This window comes from Mesocricetus auratus, unplaced genomic scaffold, assembly GCF_017639785.1.
Source record: "Mesocricetus auratus isolate SY011 unplaced genomic scaffold, BCM_Maur_2.0 Super-Scaffold_100022, whole genome shotgun sequence".
Lineage (NCBI taxonomy): Eukaryota > Metazoa > Chordata > Mammalia > Rodentia > Cricetidae > Mesocricetus > Mesocricetus auratus.
Window position 1 is genome coordinate 29568645 of NW_024429203.1, and position 27406 is coordinate 29596050.

General features: G+C 39.7%; 1 protein-coding gene across 4 annotated transcripts in view; it reads right to left on the minus strand.

Annotated features, from left to right (window-relative positions):
• Sik2 (salt inducible kinase 2) overlaps nucleotides 1-27406 on the minus strand; it is a 102678-nt gene that overhangs the window by 19195 nt on the left and 56077 nt on the right. For all 4 annotated transcript variants that reach the window (XM_040729953.1, XM_040729952.1, XM_040729956.1 and 1 more), the window contains 5 exons: nucleotides 20048-20209; nucleotides 8555-8679; nucleotides 8049-8172; nucleotides 6638-6858; nucleotides 4646-4798 (listed from right to left, as the gene is read on the minus strand). In XM_040729953.1, coding sequence (XP_040585887.1) covers nucleotides 4646-4798; nucleotides 6638-6858; nucleotides 8049-8172; nucleotides 8555-8679; nucleotides 20048-20209 — 785 coding nt within the window. The remainder of the gene's footprint in view (nucleotides 1-4645; nucleotides 4799-6637; nucleotides 6859-8048; nucleotides 8173-8554; nucleotides 8680-20047; nucleotides 20210-27406) is intronic.

The following is a 27406-nucleotide window of genomic DNA, read 5'->3' on the forward strand; positions in this document are numbered from 1 at the left end:
CTTCTTTCCCTTCCAGTCTTAAAATGACCCCAAGGACAAAACAACGGGAAAGGAAGATGGATGCAGTTTTGGTCTCAGTCAGTGTCCCGTTGTTTTCAGTTGGAATTTTAAGCTGATTTCTTTTGTTTGTTCTTGTTTCTGAGACAGGGTCTCTCCATGTAGCCCTGGAACTTGCTATGTAAACCAGGCCAGCCTGGAATGCATAGAGATCCAGTAGCTTCTGCCTCCCAAGTGCTGAGATTAAATACATACACCACCATGTTCAGCTAAATTGATTAATTTTTAAAGGAAAGGGTATGTTCTTACTGTACATTTCAAAAATTTGAATGTACTTAAATACACTTTATATAAGATACATTCTGATACTAATATCATTAGATATATTGCATGAAAACTAGAATAAAGCATTATACCATTAGTAGTGAATGGATGGGAAACACTGCAAACAACACTACACACCATCTGAGCATGATAAAGGAGCAGCTTTTCTTCCATCATCCTTCTTTGGGCTTTAATCCCTCTGGTTACCATGTAACACTTTCATTTCCTAGTAAATTTACTACATTCCTATCTCTTCATCAACTTTTCAATCAACTTCTAGTTCCTCTACTTTGTAGCCTGTTCCTTCCACCTGAGAGTAGGGAAAGCCTTACCTGAAGATAGTGCACTGGAAATGAGATGGCCACATCTGATCACAAGGGCTGTTCTAGCTTGGTCGTGTCTCCCTAGAATTCTGACTCTTACGGCGGATTGAGCTGTGTCAAACTAAGCACATTTTCCTTGACAAGTCTTTCTTTTTTTGAAGACATGGTTTTATTCTGGAATTCCAGCTGGCACTGACCCCTGAGTCCTCCTGCCTTATGCTCTACAGTGCTAGGATTACAGGCACACACCATCACAGTCTCCTCTCCACAGTGCTAGGATTACACATCATCACACTTAGCCTCCTCAACCACTTTACACTAAAGACTACAGAAATTAACCAAGAATTTGGATATTACAAGGAGGTATAACATTTTGATGTAATATTTCCTAGGAAATAGAAACATGTTTTATAAGTCTGTGTGAGGTGACTGTTGAAGTCTTTCAGAAGCTGAGATGTGGTGTAGTTGAGGGTTGACAAGGAAGTACAAAACCTTGGGTTCAATCCCCAGTACTAGGCAAAAAATATCCTTCTGGATAAAGGAGGACATCAACACACAAAGGTATTCTCAAATTATAAGGTGATGAGAGAATGTTACTATGTCATCCCTGCTGGCCACTGAGTTACAGGTGCATACTACACGGCAGGCTGGTATTCTCATAAGAGGAGTAAGAGAAACAGGGGTCTCCCCATAATCCATGAGGAAAAGCCTATGATGGCACAGCAAGAGGTAACCATCTACTAGCCTAGGAGAGAGATTGTGCTAGAAACTCACTTGAGGGCACCCAGATCTCACCCTTTGAGTTTCCAGAATCATGAGAATGTAAATGCTGATCTGGCATTTTGCTATGGCAACCCAAACAAATTAAGATAAAGCTCTGTCCTATGGTTGTGGAACAACCTCTAATCAGTTATTAAAAAGCAGAAGAGATTTTCATTCTTGTCTGCTTGAAGCTGATACAAACTCGAAGTAGAAAGGTTGTTTAAAAACTAGTATGTAGGTTTTATGAGAAAGTTTTCTTTTTTCTCCTAAATAGTTTCCTGAAGCTGGTTAGTTGCAGTTTCTGGCATGATATACAGCGAATGAAAAGTACTCGTCACCTACCTACAGAGAAGCTCACTGTTGTCTACAAATAATAATGGGCACTTGATCACTAGACTAACAACTGCTTAGAGCAAAGGCTGACTCCTGGATACTTCAGTGGTTGCTACATTGCCTAGTAGATGAGAACTGTACTCTGCTGGACACAACTGTTCCCACGGTTTGACTAATTTTATCTTGGCAACAAGCACATTAAGCAGGCACTATTTCCCTTTTATATTTACAGACAAATGCTGACCAGACAAATGCTGACCAGAATAAAATCACTCATCTCTATATGGAACTCAAGGCATGCATGATTCTATAGTTTGTGTGACCTCTGTATTAGATCATGCTGTTTCCTGGTTTTGTTTATTGCTTTGCCAAGGAACAAGTGATCTACTCTCTTTTTAAAGGAAAATTCAAAGAATTAAAACAAGGAAGCTCGCCAGGTGGCGGCGTACACCTTTGATCCGAGCACAAAGGAGGCGAATCTCTGTGTTTGAGGCCAACCTGGTCTACAGAGTGAGCTCCAGGACAGCCAGAGATACAGACAAACTCTGTCTCTAAAAATCCAAAACAAACAAAACAAACAAATAAAACAAGACAAGGAAGCTCTATTAAAACTTTGAGAAAATCAGTTTTTTGGGTTTTTTTTGACAAGATGCACTAAGGGTGTTATGGGATCTCCTTTTTAGGGTCCAGAAGGCACTTTCAATACGTTAGTAGGTGAGCTGGGAAGTCATAGTATGCAGTTTGATGCTGACTTGACCCAATGCACACAATGAAAAGAACTCATGCTGTGCATGGCAGTAAAAAACCAAAGTTAACAACAAAAGAAGCCATGTACATTATACATCTGTATCTCAAGCCAAATTAAACACAATTTGAGATATCTGAGGGATTTGCTTACCATGCAGACAGGAAAGGATCTTGTACAACAACATGTGCTGGTTCTTGGGAACAACTGTCGATGTAACCCTTCACCACACTCAGTGGTGGAATATTTAAGAAGAATAAAGGAACCTAGCTGAGAAAGTATGTTACTGCACTAGGGGCATCCCGTTGCCTATCCTTTTGTCTGGCCATACTTGCATGTGGGAAGGGCTTCACTATGGCTCACTATTATCAACACAGCTTAGGAGTTCTTTTTCCCTTCCCTTCTTGCTCAAAAGCAGTGCTATTCAATTCTGAAGGCTCTAACATGCTCAAAAATACTCTAATCCAAATATCTGGAGCTATACTGATACACTATTCCCTCACAATTGTATTGACACATTATTTTATTTATAAGATAAATCAAGATCTTATTTTTTCATGTTCTGTAGAAGCCAATGAAAAATCTTTTTATATTCCTGTACATCTGTAATTCTGTTGGACATGGAGTGCTACTTACAGATGTGGCAGGCATCTTTTTCTTTCTTTTTTTTTTTTTTTTTGGTTTTTACGAGACAGGGTTTCTCTGTATTGTTTCGGAGGCTATCGGTCCAGCCTGTCCTTGAACTCACAGAGATCCGCCTGCCTCTGCCTCCCGAGTGCTGGGATTAAAGGCATGCGCCATGTGGCAGGCATCTTAATGGGAAGAAACCACTCTTTTCCCAGCCACTGCATACAAGTCCTAGACCTCTCTCGGACCACATCACTCTCCTAGCACTGAGCCATGTGCTCATGGTGTCTTCAGGTCTTTGAGGAGAATGTTGCCTCTAACTCTGTTGCGGAACAGATACTCAGCATGTGCTGTGTGCTAGGTACTGTTTACAGGCTTCACAGATATCAACTCATTTCGTCACAGCACTTAGTGTCACTCCCATTGTAGGATAGGTAAAGTGAGGCACAGAATCTGGGAACCGCTCTGGTGCCCCTGCTTCTAACCACTACGTGGAGCTGCATTTCCCATCAGTGCTGAGCTCATACAGGTCTAACTGTCTTAGTCCTTCCTCCCTTTCTGTTAGTACCACATTAAGTCTTCAGCATTCTGCATCTCAACTAGTTAAGACTCTCATAGGCATTCTTCAAAACTTTCTGCTCTTCCAAGGCTAAGCAGAGTGGCACATGCCTTTAATCCCAGTACAGGCAAGTGGGTATCTGTGAGTTGGAGACCATCCTGGTCTATATAACAAGTTCCAGGCCAGCCAGTGAGATCCTGCCCCCTGCCCCAGCTCTTCCCTAACCAAGCCATCCTTTCCAATGCTTCCATACTAACTGGCTTATGGTCTTCATAAGTCTGTTATTGCTTCCTCAATTATAAGTCATCCTTGGCATTTAGAGCTCTTCACAATACTGCCTCCACTTACCACCCCAATGGACTGAATTAATAGGAACAAGGCCTACAAGGCCATGCAGAGCACTTTCATTCATTTGTGTGCGTTACCTTCCTAGTCATGCCTTCAGAATTGAACGCTGCTATCACAGTCTCACACCTCCACGAAGAGCTGTTTTAAATGTCATCTCTCCTGTGAAGCTCTTCTCATTCAGATGAACCTCTCTCCCTTGCCCTCAGTTCTTCAACAGCACCCATCTTCCTGTCCTGGAGGATGATTCTGGCCATATCATACTTTGCTTTTAAAATACAGCTCTGAGAACCATGATGGTGTTCCATGCATTCAAACTCCTAGAGTGTCTAACAACAGCAGCCCGCACATGATCAATGTGCAATACAATTCTGTTAAATGAACTGAAAGTACAGGCTAGTTACATTAATTCTCAAGATTAGCTAATGATTAAATGACAAAATATCTCTTAAAGAAAAGAACTGAAAATAAAATTAATCCTTAAAAGCAGGAAGGTACTAAAAGTTGAGACTAGTGAGTGACAGTGGCTAAAACCTAGGAAAACACTGTAGAAGATGAGATCCTAACCTTTTGTACCAAATATAAAAAGGCACACGCACAGATGAGACTAGTGGCTCCATGGGCGGTTACCTTGGCAACTGTTTGTTCCGCAATGGTGCTAGGCCGGCGCTGGCGGCCATCAAGTCTCTGCTCCACAGGAAAACTGCTCCTATGTGATTTCAGACGTTCCACCAACAAGAAATAAATGGCAGCAAAGTGATTATAGCTCTTGTTTTGCAAAGACTGAAAGAGAAAACAGGTGCTGAAGGTACAGAACGATAAGAACCAACTAAGAGATCTATACTTCTTTAAAGGGGAGGGTAAGATAAGTGTCCTGAAAATAAAATTACAAAACCTGTCCCTTCTGTCCCTCAGCTTGTAAGACGTGAATAACAGCCTCTGCCACGTGCTCTTGCTGCCATGATGTTCAAGGTACATGAGGAGATATTTTGTTTATGTCTTAACAAATAAAGCTGTACAGGAAAACAAGTGAGCCCTCTGAGATCCACTCACATGAATTTCCATAATAATTTTGGCTTGAGATTTTAGATCTGCATTTTTACTAACTCAATCTTAGATACTAAGGTATTTTTAAAAAATATAGTAGCAAAGTATGCCTCACAACAAAACCCTTTCTAGAATTCAGAAAGGAAGGCATACAATTCAAGTCTTTAGTATTATTCAATCAAAGGTGATAACTTCAAACAGACTGGTCCTATTTCCTTATTAGGGATCCACTGATTTTCCTGCATTAAGAGAAAATGCCATCACTGCCTCATGTAGACATTGCCAGTTCTGGGATTTCACAGCACTAAATGTGAGGCTGGTTGGCACCCTGTGTCCCAAAGTTCTAACTCTGAAGCTTCAGGCAAAGTTCAACTCTGAAAACTGTGACGTGAATGAACAAAGCCTTTGCGGAGCTTTCTGATGATTATTTGGGGCTGGACAATGACATCTGGATGCTAGGTGGAGACACTGTGTCTGCGTTCTTAGGTAATATTTTCCTCTTATTTTTGCAGTCCCACCCTTTGGAAACCTTGAAAATAAACTTGCTTCTCAAATTTTTCACATTGCTAGTCTGCCAGCTTTCCTGGGATGCCAATGCAACAGAGAAACAACTTCTCTTTTGGCTTCCAATCCCACCTGACAATCCATATGGGTTCTGTATTGGGGTAACAGGAAGCCCTCGGGGAAAACAAAAATCCCACAGACCAGAGGGACCCACAGAAGCCCAGGATCTACTCCGTGGATAAGCATGGGAAAACATCACTAAGTGCGCAATGCACAATGTGAGACAGCAAGCTTGGTTTTGCTCATGGCCACAACAGGAGATACGAAACAGTCTCCATAAAGGCACTGTTCTGCTTTGGTGGGGCTGTTGTGTAGTACTGTGTATGTTCTATAAGCATGCTAATTATTAGATAGAAAAAAAAGGTCAAGAGGACATTTCCAGGTTCAAAGCTTTCTTCATTCTATAACCATTAGCATTTCCAAACCATAACCTCATTTGCCTTTGCCTATTTAGTTTCTCTGGGCCTCCTAACACCCACTGACTTGCTTTAATCTGATGCTTCTCTTTAGGCTCTTGCCTCAGTCCTTAGTCTTGTTCCATATATGTACATTTATAGTCCATACAAACTGGTTTTATACCATTATGAAACTTCATTTCACTTTCAAAGAAACCTTGTATTTGTTGGGAGATAGGGTCTTACTATATAACTCTGACTTTCCTTGAATTCACAGACATCTACTTGCCTCACAGTGTTGGGATTAAAGGTGTGTACCACCATGCCCAGCCTCCTTTATCTTGTATTTTTAAGCCCCAGTCTTGGCCTTTTCTGAATCCTCTGAAAATTCTTTTCTTGGACTTTTTTGGCAGAGAGGGTGAAGGAAGAGGTTTAGAGATTGAATAACAGCTACTATAAACAGAGCATGATGTAATCATCAGGGAACCCTGAGCAATATACCCAGGCATTGGGGGGACGTGCTAAAAGACCAGAATGACAGGTGTGAGCACAAAGATTCAAGGGACAAACGCAGAAGAACCCTAAAATATCTCCAGACACACCTCCATCACTTTACCTCAATAGTCTTCTGCTGATCAATTCCAAGGCTGTGCATCAATCGCAGAACCTGTTCATTAAATTCCCCGATAGATGGCTCGTTTTCTTGTTCTTGTGGATAGAGAATAGGTCTCTGAACAGGAACTTCTATGAGCATCCACTTATGCTCCTTGATTTGAGCTATGCTTAGCCGTTTGGAAGGATCTAGGACCAACATCCTTCTAATAAGATGTTCACAATCTGTGAAAAAAGAACATAAAAAGTCACATAGATCACCTTCAGGCATATTTGCATGGCCATTGTGACTTTGCACAACAACATTTATCTCTGTATCCTTCACTGCAGGACAAATGAGCAAATGAATGCATGAAGGGTAGACTGGTCAAGTTCAGAGGCTGAACAAACACTTAGGAAACACAGGTGAGTATAAGTCTACTTGTGTGCTGAAAAAGTCTTTCTGGTGTATTTTATCTAATCACACTTAGATTTAAACTAAGGGAAAATAATTCTAAGCTTCATTCTCAGAACAAGTAACTATGAACTGATCCTTGGTTGTATTGGGGCATGTTCAGTAAAGCCAACTGGGAGAGCATCGTGCTTGTTCCAGTGAGCGGCTGCTTTTCTCATCAGTGCTGCCAATGACCATGTATGCAGCCCTGCTTCTGATGACACCGTGCACTGCAGCTGCAGCTCCGAGAGACAGCAAACTCTTCATCATTCTCCTCCAGCTCAGCCTCCTGCCACTCACATCTATCAGGCACTCTGCTTTGTGCAGAGTAATTTCTTCATCCTTATGACACCTCAAGGGTAGGAACTACTGTTCACTCCACTTTAGAGATGAGCCAAAACTACAGAGCCAGTGAGAAGGGAACTCAGGACTGTAACCAGGTAGTCTGTTTCCAAGGCCTACGTGACCTTGCCTTTCCCAGCACATTAATTACACCTACTGTTTGCAGGAATAAGAGATAAGGGTGAAAACTGAAGACACAACTAAGGAGCAAATCAAACTGCCGTCTACATGATAGCCTAAAGCAAGACAGGTAGGGACTGTGGCATTTCAATTGAATTTACCAGCATTCCACCAGTTGACTTTGAATTTAAAACTTTTAATTTTGCAAATCTATTTCATACATAGAGTAAAATGGGTGTAAGCCTACATCTATGGAGTCTAAAATAAACCAGGACATTTATAGACCCAAGCTGAATGGAAAGACTTGCTGCTCTTAATCTGGGTAGCTTCTGTTCTCAGTTACAAGGAGGAAGGTTGGAACTTGTCTCGTCTACATGGAGGGTGTTGCAGAGCTCCATGGCTTTTTAAATGACTCAGTCATTTTATCTGGTACCCAAACTCTCAGCAGGGAAACTTAGGCTGGGACTTCATACAGCACAAATTCCATAATGTACAGCCAATATGAGGAATAGCTCGTTACCTTCTGACATGAAATATGGAATCCGGAATCTTCCTTCCAAAACCCTCTGCCTCAAAATAGGGAGAGTTGGTCCATCAAAAGGCAGAGCTCCACAGACAAGGACATAAAGAACAACTCCCATGCTCTAGAGAAGAAAACAACACAGTCACTTTCAGGGAGAACTTCACCCGCCACGGTTCCTAAAATTACACGGATTTGATGGGTTCCTGTTCAAAATTCCCATCTCACTTCCTGTGGTGATAGTAAGGCATAAATACCAAATGATCTGAATTTGGTCATTTTGCTCACCACATTACTTCAAATTGTTGCTGATATTAGGAGGGTAACACTTGTCCCTAGAAATTCTTTCCTAGGGATCCATCTCAAGGTGCTCTGATTAATTACAGTTCATTGGATGGGGAGAGTATGAAATCTTTTCCATGCGTTGAGTACCAGGAACTTCTAAGATAGGTCAGAGTACCAATTATTATGATAGATACATTTAACATATCAAAGCAAAGCAGTACCCATATGTCCAGCTGTGGTCCTTCATATTGCTGCCCTTCAAAGACTTCTGGGGCTGCATAAGGGGGGCTGCCACACCATGTTGCCAGCAGTTCACCAGTTTTAAAGAAATTTCCAAAACCGAAATCTATTGGGATGGAAATAAATGTTACTTTCATTTCTGCTCCCAAACTATACTGCATTTCTCAGTAATCAATTGTACAATGTGGGACCACTATGAACTAACATATAAAGATGAGAGTGACATCTATTTTGTAGTATTTCCTTAGTAATTATCACAATGATAAATGAATAATAAATAATGAACATTGATGAATAAATGCATATGTGAATTGAGTTCTCCACTAAAACATGTGAGAGATAGGAAAATGACTTTAAATCATGGTCTTTGTTGTTGTTTTGACACAGGATCTCACTGTGTGGCCTGGGCTAGCTTTGAACTCATCATTTTCCTGCCTTGCCCTTCCAATTACTGGGCTTACCTATAGATGTGAGCCCCTAAACCCAATTCTTAAACCATGCCTTTTTTTGTTTGTTTGTTTTTTTGGCTGAAAGTTCTATTTGTGTGGACAACCACTGTGAATTTGACTACTATAGAATGTAAGTTACTTGATTACTAATGGACTTTTTATTTTACTCTGTATAAATGGTAAGAGGTAAATGAGTAAAACCCAACTAAGTAGCAACATATACCAGCTTTTGAGGCAACTGAGAACTTAGTAGTAATAACTCTTTAAACGTTGATCCATACATCCTACTATAGGCAGATACGTATCTGAATATCTTGTTAACAAATGATAGCATATGGCCTGGCCACAAGCCACCCATCACCACTATCACTTTTATGCTCATTTCTGGAATGCAGTAGCATTATACTTCAAAACAACTGTAAGCCTTTCCCCTTATCATCTTAGTCACAGTGAAGCTACAGCTTTGATACCTAGAATACACTCTGCAAACACTTTACTCAATGCCTTCAATATGTACATGCATGCAAGTTTTCAGTGTCCTTTGTCATAGATATATGTTTGCCCTTTTGATAAGACTCAAGAAACAATTTCCAACTGTTGTACAAGTTAGACCCATACTCTCTTGTGCTTTGAGTCTTGAAAGTGAGAGGCTCTGGCTCTCTACTAGTATGTGCAAAGCACTGCATGCACAGGGAGCCTAAGCAAAGACTCAAAAAAAAAGTGGATCAAGTCTTCACTGCCATACAGACTGGCTTTAGGACCAGGGTCAGCGCCTGTGAACCTTAGTTTCCCCTCCTGTAAAGCTGCAATAATAAACATGCCCAGATGACAGCTGTCATGAGGGACCAATGTGCTACCATAAACTCCTGCTTTGTTTGTGCCTTGAGACAATACACATTTGGGGAAAATACTCTTTCAGCCTGCAGTCATAAGAACAGACAGGCATCAGGCACAGTAATGGCTGTAACCATGTCATTGATGCTTCATGGAAGAGAATAAAGTTAGGGAGACCTAGAACTGACTTGCAGTTTCTCTCTTTCTAAACCCAGTGTCACAGGAAAGGTATTTTACTTCTCTGATCTTAGGTTTCCAAATCTATGCCAGTGAGAATAACTGACCTGCCCAGATAAGATGCAGCGAGGATTAATGATTGAAGACATGAAATGCTGAGAACACGGATGTGAAATGTCAGTGCTGCCTCTGTGAGACCACTGTTACCACTATTGCCTACCAGAGAGAAAGGTCACGAGGAACTGCACAGGAAGAGCAGAAAAACCAGCAGAAGCATAAGGCTCAGGGGAGAAAAGAAGGTGCCCCTGCCTCAGCCCCAGTCCATGCCTGTGGGCCTTATGAGGTCATGAGGACAGGTGCCAATCGCATCCATCTTTACAATGTAACACCACCCCAGAGATCTTTGTCTTCTTTATTTGACCTCAAAGACTAGCCCCTCTTGCCACATGGTAACTCATGCATAGAGATGTTTATAATCTTTTAGAAAACCTATACTTTAGAATGAGTTAAGAATTAGATACTCAAATCTACTTTAAAGAGGAAAAGGCTAATTCCCTGCAGAGACACAACCAAACTCTGGAATAGATGGTTGGAGAGCCTGAGGCAGACAGTGATGACTGCATTTTAACCCACAAGGGCAAGATGAGTTTTTCAAGTAGCATGAAAGAGTTTCAAAGTCTTAAAGAGCCAGACAAAGTGCTTCACTCAGGACATCCAAACACCATGGAGAAATGAACTCTAAGGAGGGGAGGACACAAGCCTGTTGGGATGACAGCTTGGCATGTGGCCTTGAGGTCACTCATTGTACATTTCTGACAGCAAGAACTGAGGGAGAATCACCATGTCTAGGGTAGTAATTTGTGCAGATCTGGGCAGAGAAAGCATTCTTTCCAGTCACAAGAAGGTGGTACTAAAAGGACACATGTTTTCTAGGTATCTGGTTCTGTAGAACAACCAGAGCCACACTGAATGGCAGCCAGGTTCACTATGCTATCAAGGAACCATACCTGTCCACATTCAAGAGTCTTTGCCAGAGCACTTCCAAAATTATATTTGTGAGAACCTGCTAAGCGTGGTAAGATTGACTTGTGTAGAAAAAGTACATCGTGGTCCCGAAACACAGTATACTCAGTAAATGACATCAGGTATGCAAGGAAAGCTACTCGTACAGCCCATGTCTTGTCCTTTAAAAGAGTTTTATCACGTTACGTGGTAATCTAAGATTTCTGGGTAGTCTTTAGTAAAGCAATGTGGAAGACTTACTTCAGGAGAAAGTTAAGTACTTTTGAGAGATGACGCAGCTGGCTACTGCACTGCAGACATGGACCAGAAGCCAGGTTTAACTGCACCTTTACAACCTTCCTTGATGCAGTGATTTTAGCTATTTGTGACAAAGATAATAACTGCAAGGTTAAAGAACTGGCAACAAAAGGCATTCTTAACAGCCATTTATATTTTTTCATAGGAATCTGGATAATTTTTTTCATTTACAGCCTATAGCTTTCTGTAAATGGAATGCAGTGAATGAGGTAAGGGGTGAGCATGTAGATGAAATAGAAACATTCAGGATTTCTAATTACCATTTACTAAGACAGAATGGACTATACAACAGCCCTTCAGTATCTCTGAGGGACTGGATGATGAGGTCCCTTACAAAAAATGGGGCAGTACTTGAGTACAACCCTCACACCCCCTCCTACACTTTAAATCCTCTCTGGATTATGTATGATACCTAATACATTACAGATGCAGTCTAAATAGCTGCTATATTTAATTGCTTATAGTATAATGGCAAAACCACCACCACCAACAACAACAAAACAACAACTCTGCACAGGTTTAGTAAAGATACAACTTTCCTAGGTCTATCCACATAGTACCCATGGGCAATATTTTCCATCTCTGCTTGATTAAATCCCAGGATGTGGGGCCCACAGAATCAAAGCCTACTGTGTTCCCATTTCATCATACTAACCACTTCACTTATCTCTTCACCACACATGAGTGCTGTATGTGTGTGTTGTTAGCCACTGGAGATAGCATACAGCAAAGTCTCACAACAACTCAGAATAGTTACAGTCCACCATCATCAGCTTTGGCCAACCATTAGGGAAACGACCACTTGGGCACCCCTTTCCCTAACCTACCTTAGATTTCAGGGCATGCCAGATCAGAGAAATAAAGAGAAATGTTTCCTTTCTAGGATGACCTCAAGTGTATTTTTAAAATTTCATTTAAAAATACCTATCTATGTGTAGAGGCATGTGCATGCCATGGCACACATATGGATGTCAGACAACAACTTGTTGGGTTTAGTTCTTCTCTTCTACCATGTAGACTCCAGGGATTCAACTCAGGTCATCAGGCTTCTCGGCAAGTCCCATTACCCATGTGAGTCATCTTGCCAGTTCTAAATCTCACTTTTAAAATGCCAAATATAAAATATTTATGGACTACAATGTGATACTCTGGTATGCTTGCACTGTTCAATGGCCAATCTCACTAATTAAATATATCACCTCATTAATTACAATTGCTCTGTGGTGAAGAGATGTTTATTACACCGCTCAATCATTCACTGTTGAATGATCAAGTTCAAATATAGGAATCTTTGAACTACAACAGAATACTGCTGTTATTTATTCGGATATCCCAATTGTTCCAGCTTTGGCTAATGCCTATATCTTTCTAACCTGCTTCTTTTACCAATTTTTTTTAACTTAGTTTTATCTACTTCTGTATCTTCAGACACCAGAAGATTACCCAAGCTCGTCTTGTATCTTCTTTGTCCTACCCTTAATACCACTACTTCTCCAAGATACTATGGTTCTTTTTGTTGAATAACAGTATTTAGAAACCTAGATTAGGCCCCAGATTTGTACACTGATGTGTTTAAGTATCCTCAGCTATAAGTGAGTAAAACTGCATTCAAATACAGGTCAGGTGTGCTTGTTTAAACAGCTGTATTAAAGCCCTAATTATGCCAGTAGGCAGAGTTTAATATAACTTAAAATCAGAGGTAAGCTGCCCAAAATTCAGATCAATTCCTACATTAAACAGAGAAGAAGGATTTTAAATTAATTTCTGTGCCAGATGAAGCTGACCTATCAGGTCTTTTACAGTACCTTACCATGTGAAGGAGAACAGTTAGAATGTTTATAGAGCTATATCTTAATGCACACTTACATACATTTTAGGAAGCTATATTCATTCCAAGAGTGTATGATGGAGCCAGGTGGTGGTAGCAGCTCTTAGGAGGCAGATAGGCAGATTTCTGTGACTTTGAGGCCGGTCTGGTCTACAGAGTGAATTCCAGGACAGCCATGGCTACACAGAGAAACCCTGTCTCTAAAAACCAAAAAGAGTACAAGATGGGCCATGCAGACAACTCTGTTCTCATTATGTCAAGATGATGCATGTTTTCCTCCCTACAATACTAAGGCATGTACTCTGAAGTTTTACTCTCACAATAGCTTAAAGATTTCCCAGTGTAGACACACCCACTCACTTAGTTTATATATGGTTTCAATATTTATAAAAGATAGGATTTGGGCTAGAATATTTAACTAAAAATCAGTTACTGATACTCATGGGAATCAAGCTGGCCTCAAAAACTGAGTCATATAACTACCTCTAATACAATCAGTTACAAGCCACAGGTATCACACATTGGAACTATTAGTATTTTATGCCATGTGTTTTGAAAGATAACTGACCTTTATCTTCCTGATAACAAAACCACTATTATTTTCATCATAAATAACAGGAATTACCAGTGCCCGAGCATCATTAGCAAAGAGCCACTGTTTTAGGCACAAAAGAGTCATATAAAGAGTAAATAAGCTGTTGTTGATTACTGCATAATGGGAACACCAAGCACAGGACAGATTTCTACTGTTTGTTACGGCAACATGCAGCTGGGAACTGCTACAGTGCAGACTCTGATTCAGCAGGGCCTCAGCTTCATCCCCCTGGCCAGCTCTGAAGTGATGCCATGAGTTTGAGCATCAAGGAACACACAACAGCATAAGTTGTGCCTAAGAAACTAAGGATATTGGTCAGTATTTATGGTTGCAAAATAATTATTACTAAACACATTCAGGGTTTTTTTATGTAATTAAGGAGAAGCTGTTTAGTAATTTGGGTCATTTTTTTAAAGAAGGAAAAAGCAAATAAATAAGGAAATCTATCTTTACACTAAGAAAATTTAGTTACTGTGAAAATAACTCAGGCAGTTTTTAATCTCTGTGTGTTCTAATATCCATTTTATAATTTTACAATTATTCTTGGGTTGATGGGATGGCTCTTTGGGAAAAGATGCCTGATGCCATATTATGACCTAAATTCAATTTCCCTGACCCCTGTGGTGGAAGTTGAGAACTGACTTGCAAGCTGTCCTTTGACCTCCACACTGACACACTTACACTTTCCTTCCCAAATACCACACACACACACACACACACACACACACACCCCAATCAATCTGATTTTAAAAATTAATTATCTTGCTGAGAAACGGTTAAATTCAGCTTTTCTTTTTTTTTATTTTATTTTCCAGTTTAAATTTAGATAAGAAACAAGGTTGCTTCACAAGTCAGTTCCAGGTCCCTCTCCCTTTCCCTCTCCTCCTCCCGTGCCCTCCCCCTACCCCCCCCCGTTATCCCCTCATTCCCCCAGGGAGGGTGAGGCCCTCCATGGGGGTGTCCATAGTCAAATTCAGCTTTTCTTAAATGAGCAATAGAATTAGGCTGTCTAGCCTGATGAAAGGGTAGACATTTGTTATTATTATATATAGTAAGAGTGAAGAAGATAATCACAAGGAAATGAATAGTGACAAATGAAAGGTAGGAGAGTGACAGGAACTAGGCTGACTCACTGCACAAACTGAAACCCATTAGCCAACAGTGACTTTAATGCATATTTTGTTGTCCGACATCAAGAAAAAGCCAGTTGCCTCCTTTACCTCCAAACACCAGTCATTCTAGTAGGAGGCTACAGGAATAATCACAAAGCCGGGATGAGATGTTATCCTCAGAATAGCAGGAACCATGTAGAACCATCTACTTATGCCCAATCAGGGAGTCCAAGAGTAAAGAAACAAAGAAACAATGATCCTTTGCCTTAGCGGAGAAAGGATGGGAGGTACAGAAATAAATGGAGGCCTAAAGCACTACTCTACAGTCCAGGCTTGATGAACTGAGCCTGCAAAGCAGGACTGATGGATGTATATCATTATGCCTGCATATGCAAGGCCACACTCCCATTTCATACCAGTAGCAAGAGGATAATGAATGGAAGAAGGTCAACAAATTTTTTTCAATAAATCCCCCTTCCACCTTCATCCTTTATAATTTCTAGGGCATAAGATTGAAACTGCATACACAAAAGCCTTATCTCAATGTCCTTTAGTAAGTGGAAAGCTGTAGCCGCAATGGCAAAGGTAACAAACTACCAATCAGGTCAGAAAAGAAATGTTCTTTTTGAGCTACAGATAAGTGACTTGTGATACCCAGGTTGGACTAATTTAGCTAATTCTATATTACTAATTACATGTAAGGTTTTGCTTAGAGGAAATGTTTTGTCAGACAGAGATACTTTCAAACACAAGTGATGCACTTTCCTTATTCCTTTACTATCTACATTGACAAGACTTTAAAGGGCAGTGGACTTTATTTAATGTGCTGAAGGACGTTATTTGGCTGTCAAAGTTTTACAGCTCTATTTTCAATGGACTCAATTATGCACTGAACACAAACATCAGCCTCCTTTTATTGAGTGCTTACTTGGTGCCAAGAAATTTAACCAACAATTTATTTTGCAAACACTTAAACAGGATCATGTACCAGATGCAGTTTTAAGTACTCTGCAAATATTAATTCAAGTAACAACCACCATGAGATATGAGCCTGTGCCATTTTCCTTTTACAGATAAGAAACTGCAAACAGGGGATTGAGAAAATGTCTCCAAAGTTAGTAAGCTAGCAAGGGGCATGCCGGGATTCATACCCAAGTGGACTGCTTATTACATATGATACTGTATTGCCTCCTTGTCTTAAACAATCATTAATCTCTACACCCTGTCCCTGAAAAACAATAATTCACCAGAGTCTGTACTGCACTGCCTGTTACCAGGCTCAGCACTCCACACCAAGTCTTGTTTGAATTTTAATAATTAAAAAGAGATTTATTTTTACAATTTTTAACTATTGGGCATGTGTGCATGCGTGCATGAGTTGTGTGCAGTGTCTGCAGAGTCCAGAAGAGGATGCTGCATCTCTTGGGGCTGGTTACACACAGTTGTGAGTCACTTTGTGGGTGCTGGGAACTGAACTTGTATCCCTGGAGAAACATTATGAGCTCTTCACTGCTGAGCATCTCTCCAACTCTGAGTTCTAGTTATTTTCTGAGAACTTCTTCCAAGTAATTAATATATTTGAATCACCAGTTATTTATTATAAAACTTTCTCAAGATGTAAAAGTTGGAGAATAAAACTAAAGATAACTCACCTTAACACATCATTAAATCACTATAAGCTAAAACCGTCAAGATGTTGAGGCAGAAACAGTGCTGCAGTATGGGACCTCCTGAAATGTCCTAAACTCCAATTTCATGAAAAGTGGAGGTCTCATGATTGAGACAACCTGAACACAGCTGCAGGTGGACCCCTGGCTCTGCACTGTTGAGTTATTACTGCAGGAAGCATAAGCTAAAAATCAATCTCAGAGCCATGCTTCTGTATTTATGAAAACCAACCAAGATTTACACTTCTATTTGTCTTTTAAATATAGGCACATTTTACATGAAAATCTGATTTTGATTTGCCTTTTCAACTTTAATATAGGCAGCTTAAAAACGTCACTTTTAACAAATTAGAGAGATATAAGCAAAAGAAGCAGGGGAAAAGTTAATACCTTGAGCAATAATTCTGACCTTTTTTTAAAAAAACTTTTGATTTCTTTACATGGAGCCCCACAGGCCAAGTGTGGTAGATCTCTTTAAAAGCCAAGAATTCTAAGATATCAAAAAATTATGTTCTTAAAGGTAAGCAGAGCCACCTGAAGCTGTAAGTTCTATTGTTTGGTGGGGGATCATGTAAAGACAAGCTTCTAATCTGGCCTTTACTTTCTGGTCCACTCAGCTCCTGCCAGTGATAGAGCAGTGCATCTGAGTCCTCACTAGAGAAACTTCTTTCTACAGAGACCACACCTGGTCATGTGTGGAGGATAAGACTGCTGTTATCCAGCCCTAAGTGGGGCGGCTATACCACACCACCTCCCCTCAAGGCTCAAGGATCATCCTGGAAGGGAGGAGGGATTGTAAGAGTCAGTGGTAGTAGACCTGTGTAGCAACAGTACTTGCTGGGCATGACAGTACTGTTACACACATGAACTCACAGAGGCTATTACTTCTTGCACAAGACCTGTACATGATCAAGCAAGCCAAAATCCAAGCATGCACAGGGGAGGGGACTCATGAAGTTCCATTTCTAGCAGGAGTTTTAGCAAGTGATGGCTGCCAGGGGAGGTAGAGTTAGTGTTCTTCAGGGATATACAGGTTCTGAAAGGCTATCACGTTCCAATAGAGAAGCCCACGTGTACATAGGCAGCAGTAGGTGCACTCAGTGAGAAAAAAAATAACATGATTGGGAGGGAAACATGAGTGTTAGATTTGATCAAGACGCATTGTAAGTATTATGGAATTCTCAAACAGTTACAACCCCTAAAGATACTCAAGAGAAATTCTTTTAAAAAAATAGTCCAAACTTTACAACACATGGAGTCCTTCATGATCTATCCTGCCTGACCACCTGACCAATTCAGGCTCTTTTCTATCATTTTCACTGGCACTTGGCAGAGCTCCCTAGCTGGAGCCTCTAGCTGCCTGAGGTACTCTGGAGTTCGCAGGCTAGTGGAACACAAAATTCACAGTGATTCCACTTGAGGACTGACACATAATGCTTGGAAAGAACAAATGAGCAGCCAGAGAGATCGAACTTTGAATTGTGGAGCTGCTGCTGATTATCTGTGTTGCCTTAGCAAGTTATTTGACCTTCTTGCTTTTGGTTTTCCCATTAAAAAACAAAATAAAACAAACAAACAAAAACCCCAGTGACAGCTATGCAGCTTCCAAGTGTACGGTGAAAATGAATGACTAAGAACTCAGCAGGGTACCTGAAAAGAGCAAGGGCTGAATTCAATGGTATTTGTCACTATCTGAACCACAGGGAACAATTCTAGATACCAGACATTTTACCTGTCTTCTATATAGTTAAGGAAGCCTTGCAGCTTCTTTATTCAAAAGGAAAAATACTTTAAAGAAGAAAATGAAAAACAAAATAAAAAACTCAATCCAGAACTAAATTAGAGAAGGTTGGCAAAAATAAGTAAAATGAATGAGACCAAACAGAAAGGCCCCTCCCACCAAAAAAACTGATTAAAGTATATGTGGGGAAATCCCAGAAATGAAAGTAGTTAACACATAAAAGACTAAAACATAAACCAACAACCCTTTACAAAAACACTGTTACTATATATTGCATTTTTACAACAAAAAGAACAGCCCCAAGACTATTCTACAGTCTCCTGTGTTCAGCTCTCATGCTCCCAAGCCATCTCCATCTCCACACTATTGCCAATTTGCTGATATGCACAGTAAATTTCGCTGCCCCAATTCCACTTCACTCAGATCCATACTGTAAACCTCAACAGCTCTGATTCCCAATAACTATAAAACTGTCGCTCAAATCTCTAACAAGGTATTCAAGACCGCTTCCTACTCTGCTGGCCTAAGCTGCTGCTCCTCTATTGCTCCCTAAGCTAAGCTATGATCTTCACTATCCCAGTCTCCGTCTGCCTGACGATGGTATCTCCTTCTGTATTTTTGGCAAGCAGTTAACTCATCTCTCAAGTGTAAGTTCAAACACTTCCTGGTCTGAGACATCCCCCTGGCTCCTCTGGCTGACTGATGTCCCTGTCATTTATGTTTCTGCTAAAGTTGGTGCACAGTTTCACCCTTGTACTGTGGTGTGGGGGTACCCAACCCAAGGCCTTACATGCCAAGCAAATGCTCTCTCACTGAACTCTATATAGCCCCAGCTCTATACATACCATTTTTCTGTATGTTTACAACTGAAGGTATAATTGACAAATAAAAACCACACAATGTGAAGTTTTTGTATATATATATGCTGTGAAATAATTTATACTTATCACATTATATTTAGCATAGCCCAATATCTGGCAAATATTTTACCACATATGAGTGAGTTTTGACTATGTTAATTAAAAAAATTCATATTTTCAACTTTAGTTCCAGAATTTGGGAAAGAGGGGATGGCAGATCTCTGTGAGTTCAAGGACAGACTGCTCTACATATTGAGTTCCAGATCCAAAAAGCCAAGATTTAAAAAAACAAAACAAAACAAAACAAGAAACTCACATTATGAAATTAATTTTTTATAATTAAGCTGGATATGGTGATACTCTCAGAACTTGGGAAGCAAAGGTAGGAGGAATATATGGTGACCTGGGCTACATGAGATCCTACTCTCCTCATACACACAAAGAAAAGAGCAGGAAAGAAAACAGCACACACGCACATGCACACACACACAGAAACACGTGCATGTCATATGTCTCTGTGTGATGCTCTCACTCTGCTTCCATCACTTCCCTTGTCTTTTCTGTTTGCGCCCTCACTATGGCCATCAGCATTACGAGGAGCCAGTCAGAGCACCAGCAAACAGCACTCTTGCCCTCTACAGCCCTCCAATCGGTCTCATATTTGACCAACAACCTATTCTTCTAAGAAATCTGGATGCATCTCAGACCCATTACCACAGCCCTGCCATTGTGTACATTAATAGGGAAGAAATTTTCTTTCTTACAGTCACACACAGAACAAAGAGGTAAGTACATCTTGCTAAAGCCTGACTCTGCCTGCAGGGCTCTTTTCACACACTCAAGACAATGGCTCTCAGCTGATCATTTCCCAGGCAGTTGCATCCCAGTTACCTGCTATTTTGATATTCATGTTGTTATCCAGCAGGAGATTTTCAGCCTTCAGGTCACGATGTACAATTTTCCGGCCATGGCAGTAATCAACAGCAGACAGAATTTGCCAGAATTTTCTCCTAGCTTCAGATTCATTTAACCGGCCATGATTAGCAAGATAATCTGTAAAAGAAGAGAACATTTAGAATTATTCACCAAAATAAAATAACCTCAATAGAAGCAGTCAAGAAAATTTTGACAGTTTTTTAAAATGAAAAATTAATGTTCTAATAACACAAATAATATGATATTCAAGTTTTTTGCCTTTGGAGAAGTAATCTCAACCATATTTCACAGGTTCTACATAAATTACAAGAGCCTGATATCAGATAACAGCTAGGTGTGACACAATATTCACACCATACCTCAAACTAAGTTTTATTTTATCTTCTTGCCTGTGTACTCTCTGCTAATCTGCGGAAAATACATTGCTCCTTCACATCATATTTAAATACATAAAATTCTTGCCAGGCAAAGAACATGAACGGATTTTCTGAGAAGGGACATCATAAGCAGTACTTTCATGTGAAACCTAGAAGTAGCTGCAATAATTCAAATCCTAGTCTGTTGAAAGAAACAATTCTGATCCGCTCACAAGTGACACACCTGCTTTCTGAGTCACAACCATGATAAATGACTGTAAGCCACAGCTGTAAGACAGTATACTTTGCAAGATACATTAGCTTCCTTGTAGTGTTACAATCTTTATTAAAGCAGTTTGACTGAAAATTAATTGTACACCAACTTTATTCATGATGTCAGTAAAACTAAATGCTACAATTTGACCTGCTGAATGCCGTCTGTAATATTTTAGAAGGAGGGGATCAACATAAATCTTGAAAAAATTATTTAAGGTAATTTTTTTAAGTAAAGAATTATATTAGTGACTGACTGTGATGAAACACTATGACCAAAAGCAACCTGGGGAAAAAAGGGTTTATTTGGATTACATATCCTGACTCATAGTCCACCGAGGGAAACCAAGGCAGGATCTCAAATAGGGCAGGAACCTGGAGGCAGGAGCTGATGCAGAGGTCACGGGAGAGAGTTACTTACAGGCTTGCTCAGCCTGCTTTCTTATAGCACCCAGGACCACCATCCCCACCCCATCACTAATTAAGAAAATGCTCTACAATCTTGTCTACAGCCAGGTCTTATGGTGGCAATTTCTCAGTTGAGGTTCCCTCCCCCCAGATTACTATAGTTTGTGTCAACCTGTCATAAATCTAGCCAGCACAGTAATAATATTCTGCTATTTTCACACATTTCTCTGCCGTAATCTCCATGGTTTACTTTTTTTTAAAGTTCATGCCTTTGATCCATTACCTTCCAAATACTGTGTTTCTTTTTAGAATTTATGTAAGACTTCACAGTTTACAAAGGATATTGATGCCACTGTATTTCATATCCTACAAATCCTTATGATATCTTTTTCTAATTTTCATATTATGGGTAAGAAAGCTGAAGATAAATAGAATGCAGCAATTTAGCGGAATTAATATAACTTTTAAATAATTAGTTGTTTAGGACCAGAACCTGGGACTGAATTATTTTATCATCTCTTATAGACTCTTACTGAAATCCGAAACAATCCTTTTAGAATCTTGCTCAAGTGTCACTTGGCTCTTGGTAGTCTTGTATCATTTCAAGAAAAAGAATTTCTCTTCTTTGAATCTTAGTTACTTGTCTATTTTGCTGTGAAGAGACACCAAGATCAAGGAAATTTATACAAGAAAGTAATTGGGAACTTGCTTACAGTTTTAGAGGATGAGTTTGCTGGCATCTTGGTCTCTCTCTACTCTGCCCTTCTTTCTCCCTGTGTTCAGTTTGGCTTTCCCGCCAGCTATAGACCAAAGCAGCTTTTATCATCAACCAACAAGAGCAATATATAGTCACAGTGTACAGAAGGGTTATCCCACAGCAGCATGTAGTTGTTACTTATTTATTATCATGGTCAGGTTTTCTTGTCTCGGCCAGTGAAAATAAATGCATCACACTGTCCATCCTCTACCCCAGGCAAGTGACCTGCCCCTGAGTTACATTTTCCATTCCGCTTCACACTAGCTTTTAACCCAACTACAGAAAAAATTATACCTTCACTGTTTCCTGGCACAGTAAAAGTCATCCACATTTATCTTAAACCTCAGTCAGCCATTTTTTGAGAGCTGCGGTGTTTTCCTGGGAAATTGTACTGGTGCACTTACTAGTAATGGGTCAGCAATCACTTCCATTGCCTTTACAGAGACACAGCTAGAGTATGTTTTCAAGCATTCGGAATGGCTTCTCTGAAATTTTACTTTGAATATATAAAACACCTGGTACTTAGTATGAGGTCAACATTAAAACTAGATGATATGACATAAGCAGAAGTCTTTTATCCATAATCAGAAGGTTCCCCTCCTCTGTCTATACATAACTTGTTGGGTTTGGTTTCTTTTGATGTTTCAATTTTTTAATAAAAATGCCCATAATTATCTTTTCCCCACTTTATACGTAAGAATATTTACTTTCCCTTTAAACATCACAGGAAGTTCCCTTTTCCTTTAGTTTGTTGTAGACATTCCTAATATTTAATTTAATTGTGTAAAACTGAGGGCTCAGACAGGGTGAATTGGCATTTACCTCTGTCCCCAGCTCTACAAGGCAGGATCAGGAAGATAAGGAAATAAGTTCAAGGCCAGGCTTGGTTATATGGTTATATGAGACTCTGTCTCAACATCAACCAACACTCTCTCAAAAACAAGGGGGAGGGTTGTTCAGGATCCAGGCTGCCAGAATTCAAAATCTGTCACAGTGCTGCCCATGTGATCTTAAGCAAAACCCAATCCCTACAAAGCTTTATTTGCTATCCAAAAATGAGGATCAGAAGAACTCACAGAGATCATCCTGCCTCTGCCTCCCGAGTGCTGGGATTAAAGGCGTGCGCCACCAATGCCCGGCTCATAAGAGAATTCTTATGAGGTTAAAAACCAACAACAACCTTCAATTTAAATGGAGAAAACCTTGGCAAAGATTCTGACACATAGAAGTTCTCAAAGAAGGTATTATTCCAATGGTAATTTACTACTGTTGTTGCTATTCCACTACCAGCGCTGACTCAGGCTACCTTCCTTTTTCTATCTCCCTTTTCTATCCATCTGCCTCCTGTGATGTGGTCTCTATGCCTCACACCTCACTGAAATTGCTTTAGAGTCAAGGGTAACTCCCCTAGGTTCAACCTATGACCTTTCTCAGTTCTCAACTTTTAAGATCTTTCAATTATATTAACACTTAGCTGGTCTCCAACTTAAATATCCCTGCCTACTGGTTCTGTAATTTCTTGGTTTTACTTGCTCTTACTCTTTTCTTTTCTAGTTCTTACTTTTTTTTTCAAAATTACAAAAAGCTACTGCATTATATTACATTCTGGGTCTTCACCTCTTTCTTCTTCTGCCTCTAACTCCTGATAGCTGGGATTGCTCTTTCTTTTTTTTAAAAAAAATGTTTTCAAAGTTCATCCCAGTCTAGTATACTATTTTGGAATTTGTTTTTTAAAAAATTATTTTTATTTTCTGTGTGTGCCCCCACAGAGGCCAGAAGAGGGTATCAAATACTCTAAAAATGAAATTATGGCTGTCATCTGCCACGTGGGTGCTAGCAACACCAAAGCCAGTTCCTCTGCACAGGCTGCAAGTCAACTGCTGAGTCATCACTCTAGCCCAAGGATTCTTGTTGATTTTTTTTTTTTTAATTTTTCCAGGCAGGGTTTCTCTGTAGTTTTGTAGTAGGAATCCACATACAAAATTTTGTATCTAATTTCAAGGGAGTGCCTATAAATTCTTAGGTTTAATACCTGTTTATGAATTCTTAGGTTTAATACCTGTTTAAGAAACTCTGCCCATGGCGCACGCCTTTAATCCCAGCACTGGGGAGGCAGAGGCAGGCGGATCTCTGTAAGTTCGAGACCAGCCTGGACTACCAAGCAAGTTCCAGGACAGCCTCCAAAGCCACAGAGAAACCCTGTCTCGAAAAACCAAAAAAAAAAAAAAAGCAAAAAAACAAAACAAAAAACAACTCTGCCCTGAGGGATTTTGGTTATCTCCAGATTTGTCAAGTATGATTTTCAAAATTTACTTTGTTGAATATCTACTAGTCATCCTTTTCAAGGGTCTGACGATCTAGGTAGATCAGACTGGCTTTGACTAATTCATAGTAGTCCTTTGTCTCCATTGCCAGACTGCTACTGTGCCCAGTTCACGTTTGCTCTTACAGCAATGATACAGACTGGGCCTTCCTTTTTTCCTTCTTTCATAAGCTACACCACCATGTTCTAGGTGCTATAACATCTCATATTCATTCAACCTTTAAAAATCTAGTCATTTCCTGCAAATCCCTAACTAAGCATAGCAAAAGCTCAAACAAGTTCAAGTTATACAGATTTAAGTTTATGTAATATGACAAATTTCTCATTCTGCTCTGATGAATCTAAAACTCAGCACATAGGTTTTGGTACACAATAGATTCTAATTAAATACATGCTATCATCAAAGCCATCATTACTATGCAGTGACATCCTTCCTTTCCCCCCAGAGAGAGGCAACTTTCCCACACTCTTATCAAAAAGAAATGGGAAAATCAAGCCACCTGAGCTCCCTTAAGTTACAAGAATGTTAAAGTCATGGCATAATTACCGGTAAGGTTCATATTCTTCAATTAGAAATTGTTAGTTAGAGCTGAATGGCAATCTAAAAGATTAATAATTCTTGAAATGAAATATTTAATGTTAAAGGTTTACTTTCTAATTTTCACTTTTTATGTTAATGTATGTCTCATTACCTCAGTTTGCTGCTGAACCCAGGGCATGGCACATGTTAGACAAGTGTTCTACCACTGAGTTACAGTCCCGGCCCTTGGTATTTTGAGACAGAGCATCATCATGTATCTCAATCCTTTTGTCTCTCCTGAGTGCCTAATCCAATGTTTTATTCTTAAAAACATCATTTTTAAAATCTCAAATAAACTTAGGGGAAAAGCAAATACTACTGTTCTGCTAAGAAGAAGTTAGCAATAAAATGATTCTTAACACATCCTGCTGCACTCATAGACCACTGCCTTGCTCAGACAGCATCAGGGAGGTTTCCTCCTGTGGCATATGGGAACAGATAGATAGAGACCACAGCCAGACCATGTGCAGAGAGTGAGAGACCTTGGAACACTCAGTCCAGATGGGATGTCTCCATCAAATCCCTCCCCTCAGGGTTCGGGGAACCCTTGAAAGAAGAGGCAGAAAGATTGTAAGAGCCAGAGGGGATGGAGGACACCAAGAAATCAAAGTCTTCTAGGCACACCAGGAATGGCCACATATGAACTCAGAGATGTGGCAGCATGCAAAGGACCTGCACGGGTCTTCAGGGACTCCCGAAACTATTTTCAGTTGATAACCACATACAAATGAAAACTAGTTTTCTCTAAAACAAACTACTTTTTTTTGAGACAGGGTTTCTCTGTATTGTTTTGGAGGCTGTCCTGGAACTTGCTCTGTAGTCCAGGCTGGCCTCGAACTCACATAGATCCGCCTACCTCTACCTCCCAAGTGCTGGGATTAAAGGCATGCGCCACCAACGCCCGACAACAAACCACTTTTAAGGGAGGCCCCAAGCCCAGTACTAGATGGCCAACACAAAATGAACTCAATACTCTCCTGGAGGCTTTTTGTCTCATAATGTTGTGTCAGGGCATTTTTTTTCCCTCTTTTTTTTTAACCTTATAAGTCCTTTGTGTATGTATTATGGCTTCTGGCTTTGTGTTTTTATGACATTTCTGTGTGCGCTAATATGTATGTCTCTGCATCTATGTGCTTGTTTCTTTGGCTCTTCTGTTTGTTTTGTACTATTCTAATTTGCTTTTGTTTTATCTTAGTTTAATATTATTCCTTAGATGCCTGTTTGTTTTCTAAGGAGAGACAGAAAGGGAGGGGACCCATTTGGGAGGGGAGGTGGGGAGAAACTTGGAGCAGAAGGAGAAGGGGAAACCATAATCAGAATATATTGTGTGAAAAATAGCTATTTTCAATAAAAAAATCAGATAATTAACTTCTGGTCATAAACTCTTAACTGACAAATTTGTAAAGATTTCCTATTTCTAGCTGTTCAATTTTCAGAGAAACAGTGCTTTAGGAATATGGCCTTGATAAACCGGCAAGGTTTCAACAAGGCAATCAAAACTGGCTAATTTATGTTTTCCACAAAAATTTAAAGATCCACTATTTTCTACCAGAACAAGAATTTATTCATATAATTATGTATTCTGTTTGTATGTGTCTGTGTGTAGATTTATGCACTTCTGAGTGCAGGTGACCAAGGAATCCAGAAGGTAGCACTGGGTCCTTGAAGCTGGAGTGGCAGGCAGTTATGAGCTCTGATATGGGTATGGGAACCAAACTCAAGTTTCCTCTGCAAGAATAGTAAGAGAATTGAGCCATCTTCTCGATTTTATATTTTTCCTAACAGTTATTTCTTTAATTAGAACTAAAATATTATATAAAATCAAATCCTATTATTATTAAATCAAGACTCCAGTGTGTCAACTTAGCTCTCATTGGTTCTTACCAATCTTTGATAAAGCATAACAAAAGAAAATCTATTAAGTAAAACCCAAAAAACCATTTAACATATTAGAAGTACTATATAACATGTGACTTTTGATAGAAAATAAATTAGGTATAGAACCTGTATTGAGTTAGAATAGTCTAGGTTATCTAAAGTTTATATGTTGGTTTATAAAATAATGTATAAAATCAAATTATATTCAACTTTTAACATTGAGATATTTGTGAATATGAAACTACAGATTATAAACCTCATTTTATTCTGTTTGTTTTTATAAGCACATAATCATTTCAAATTATGCATTTGACAAAAATTAAGGAAATTGTTTCCTGTGGTATACTCTGGCAATTTAATTGTGTTCAGCAATTTCCCTTCGTTAGGCTGTTCACATCTGTTACTCTTCACTCAGTTCTAGTTCTATGAAGTAAACTGTTCTTCTAAGAAGTAAAATGAGGTTTTAGTTACATACTTGGTTATTTGAGACAGGGCCTCACTATTTTGCCTTTTCATACCTTAGAATTCACTATGCAGATGAGGCTGGCTTTGAACTCATAGAGATCTACCTTGCTCTGCCTCCAGAGTGCTGGGATTAAAGATGAGTGCTGTAGTTGGTTTTTTCCACTCTTACTCTTCAGGGGTCCTCCCACCATCCAGCTCCCAAATAAATTCATGGAGTATTATTCTTATTTATGAATGCCTGGCCTTAGCTTGGCTTGTTTCTAGCCAGTTTTTC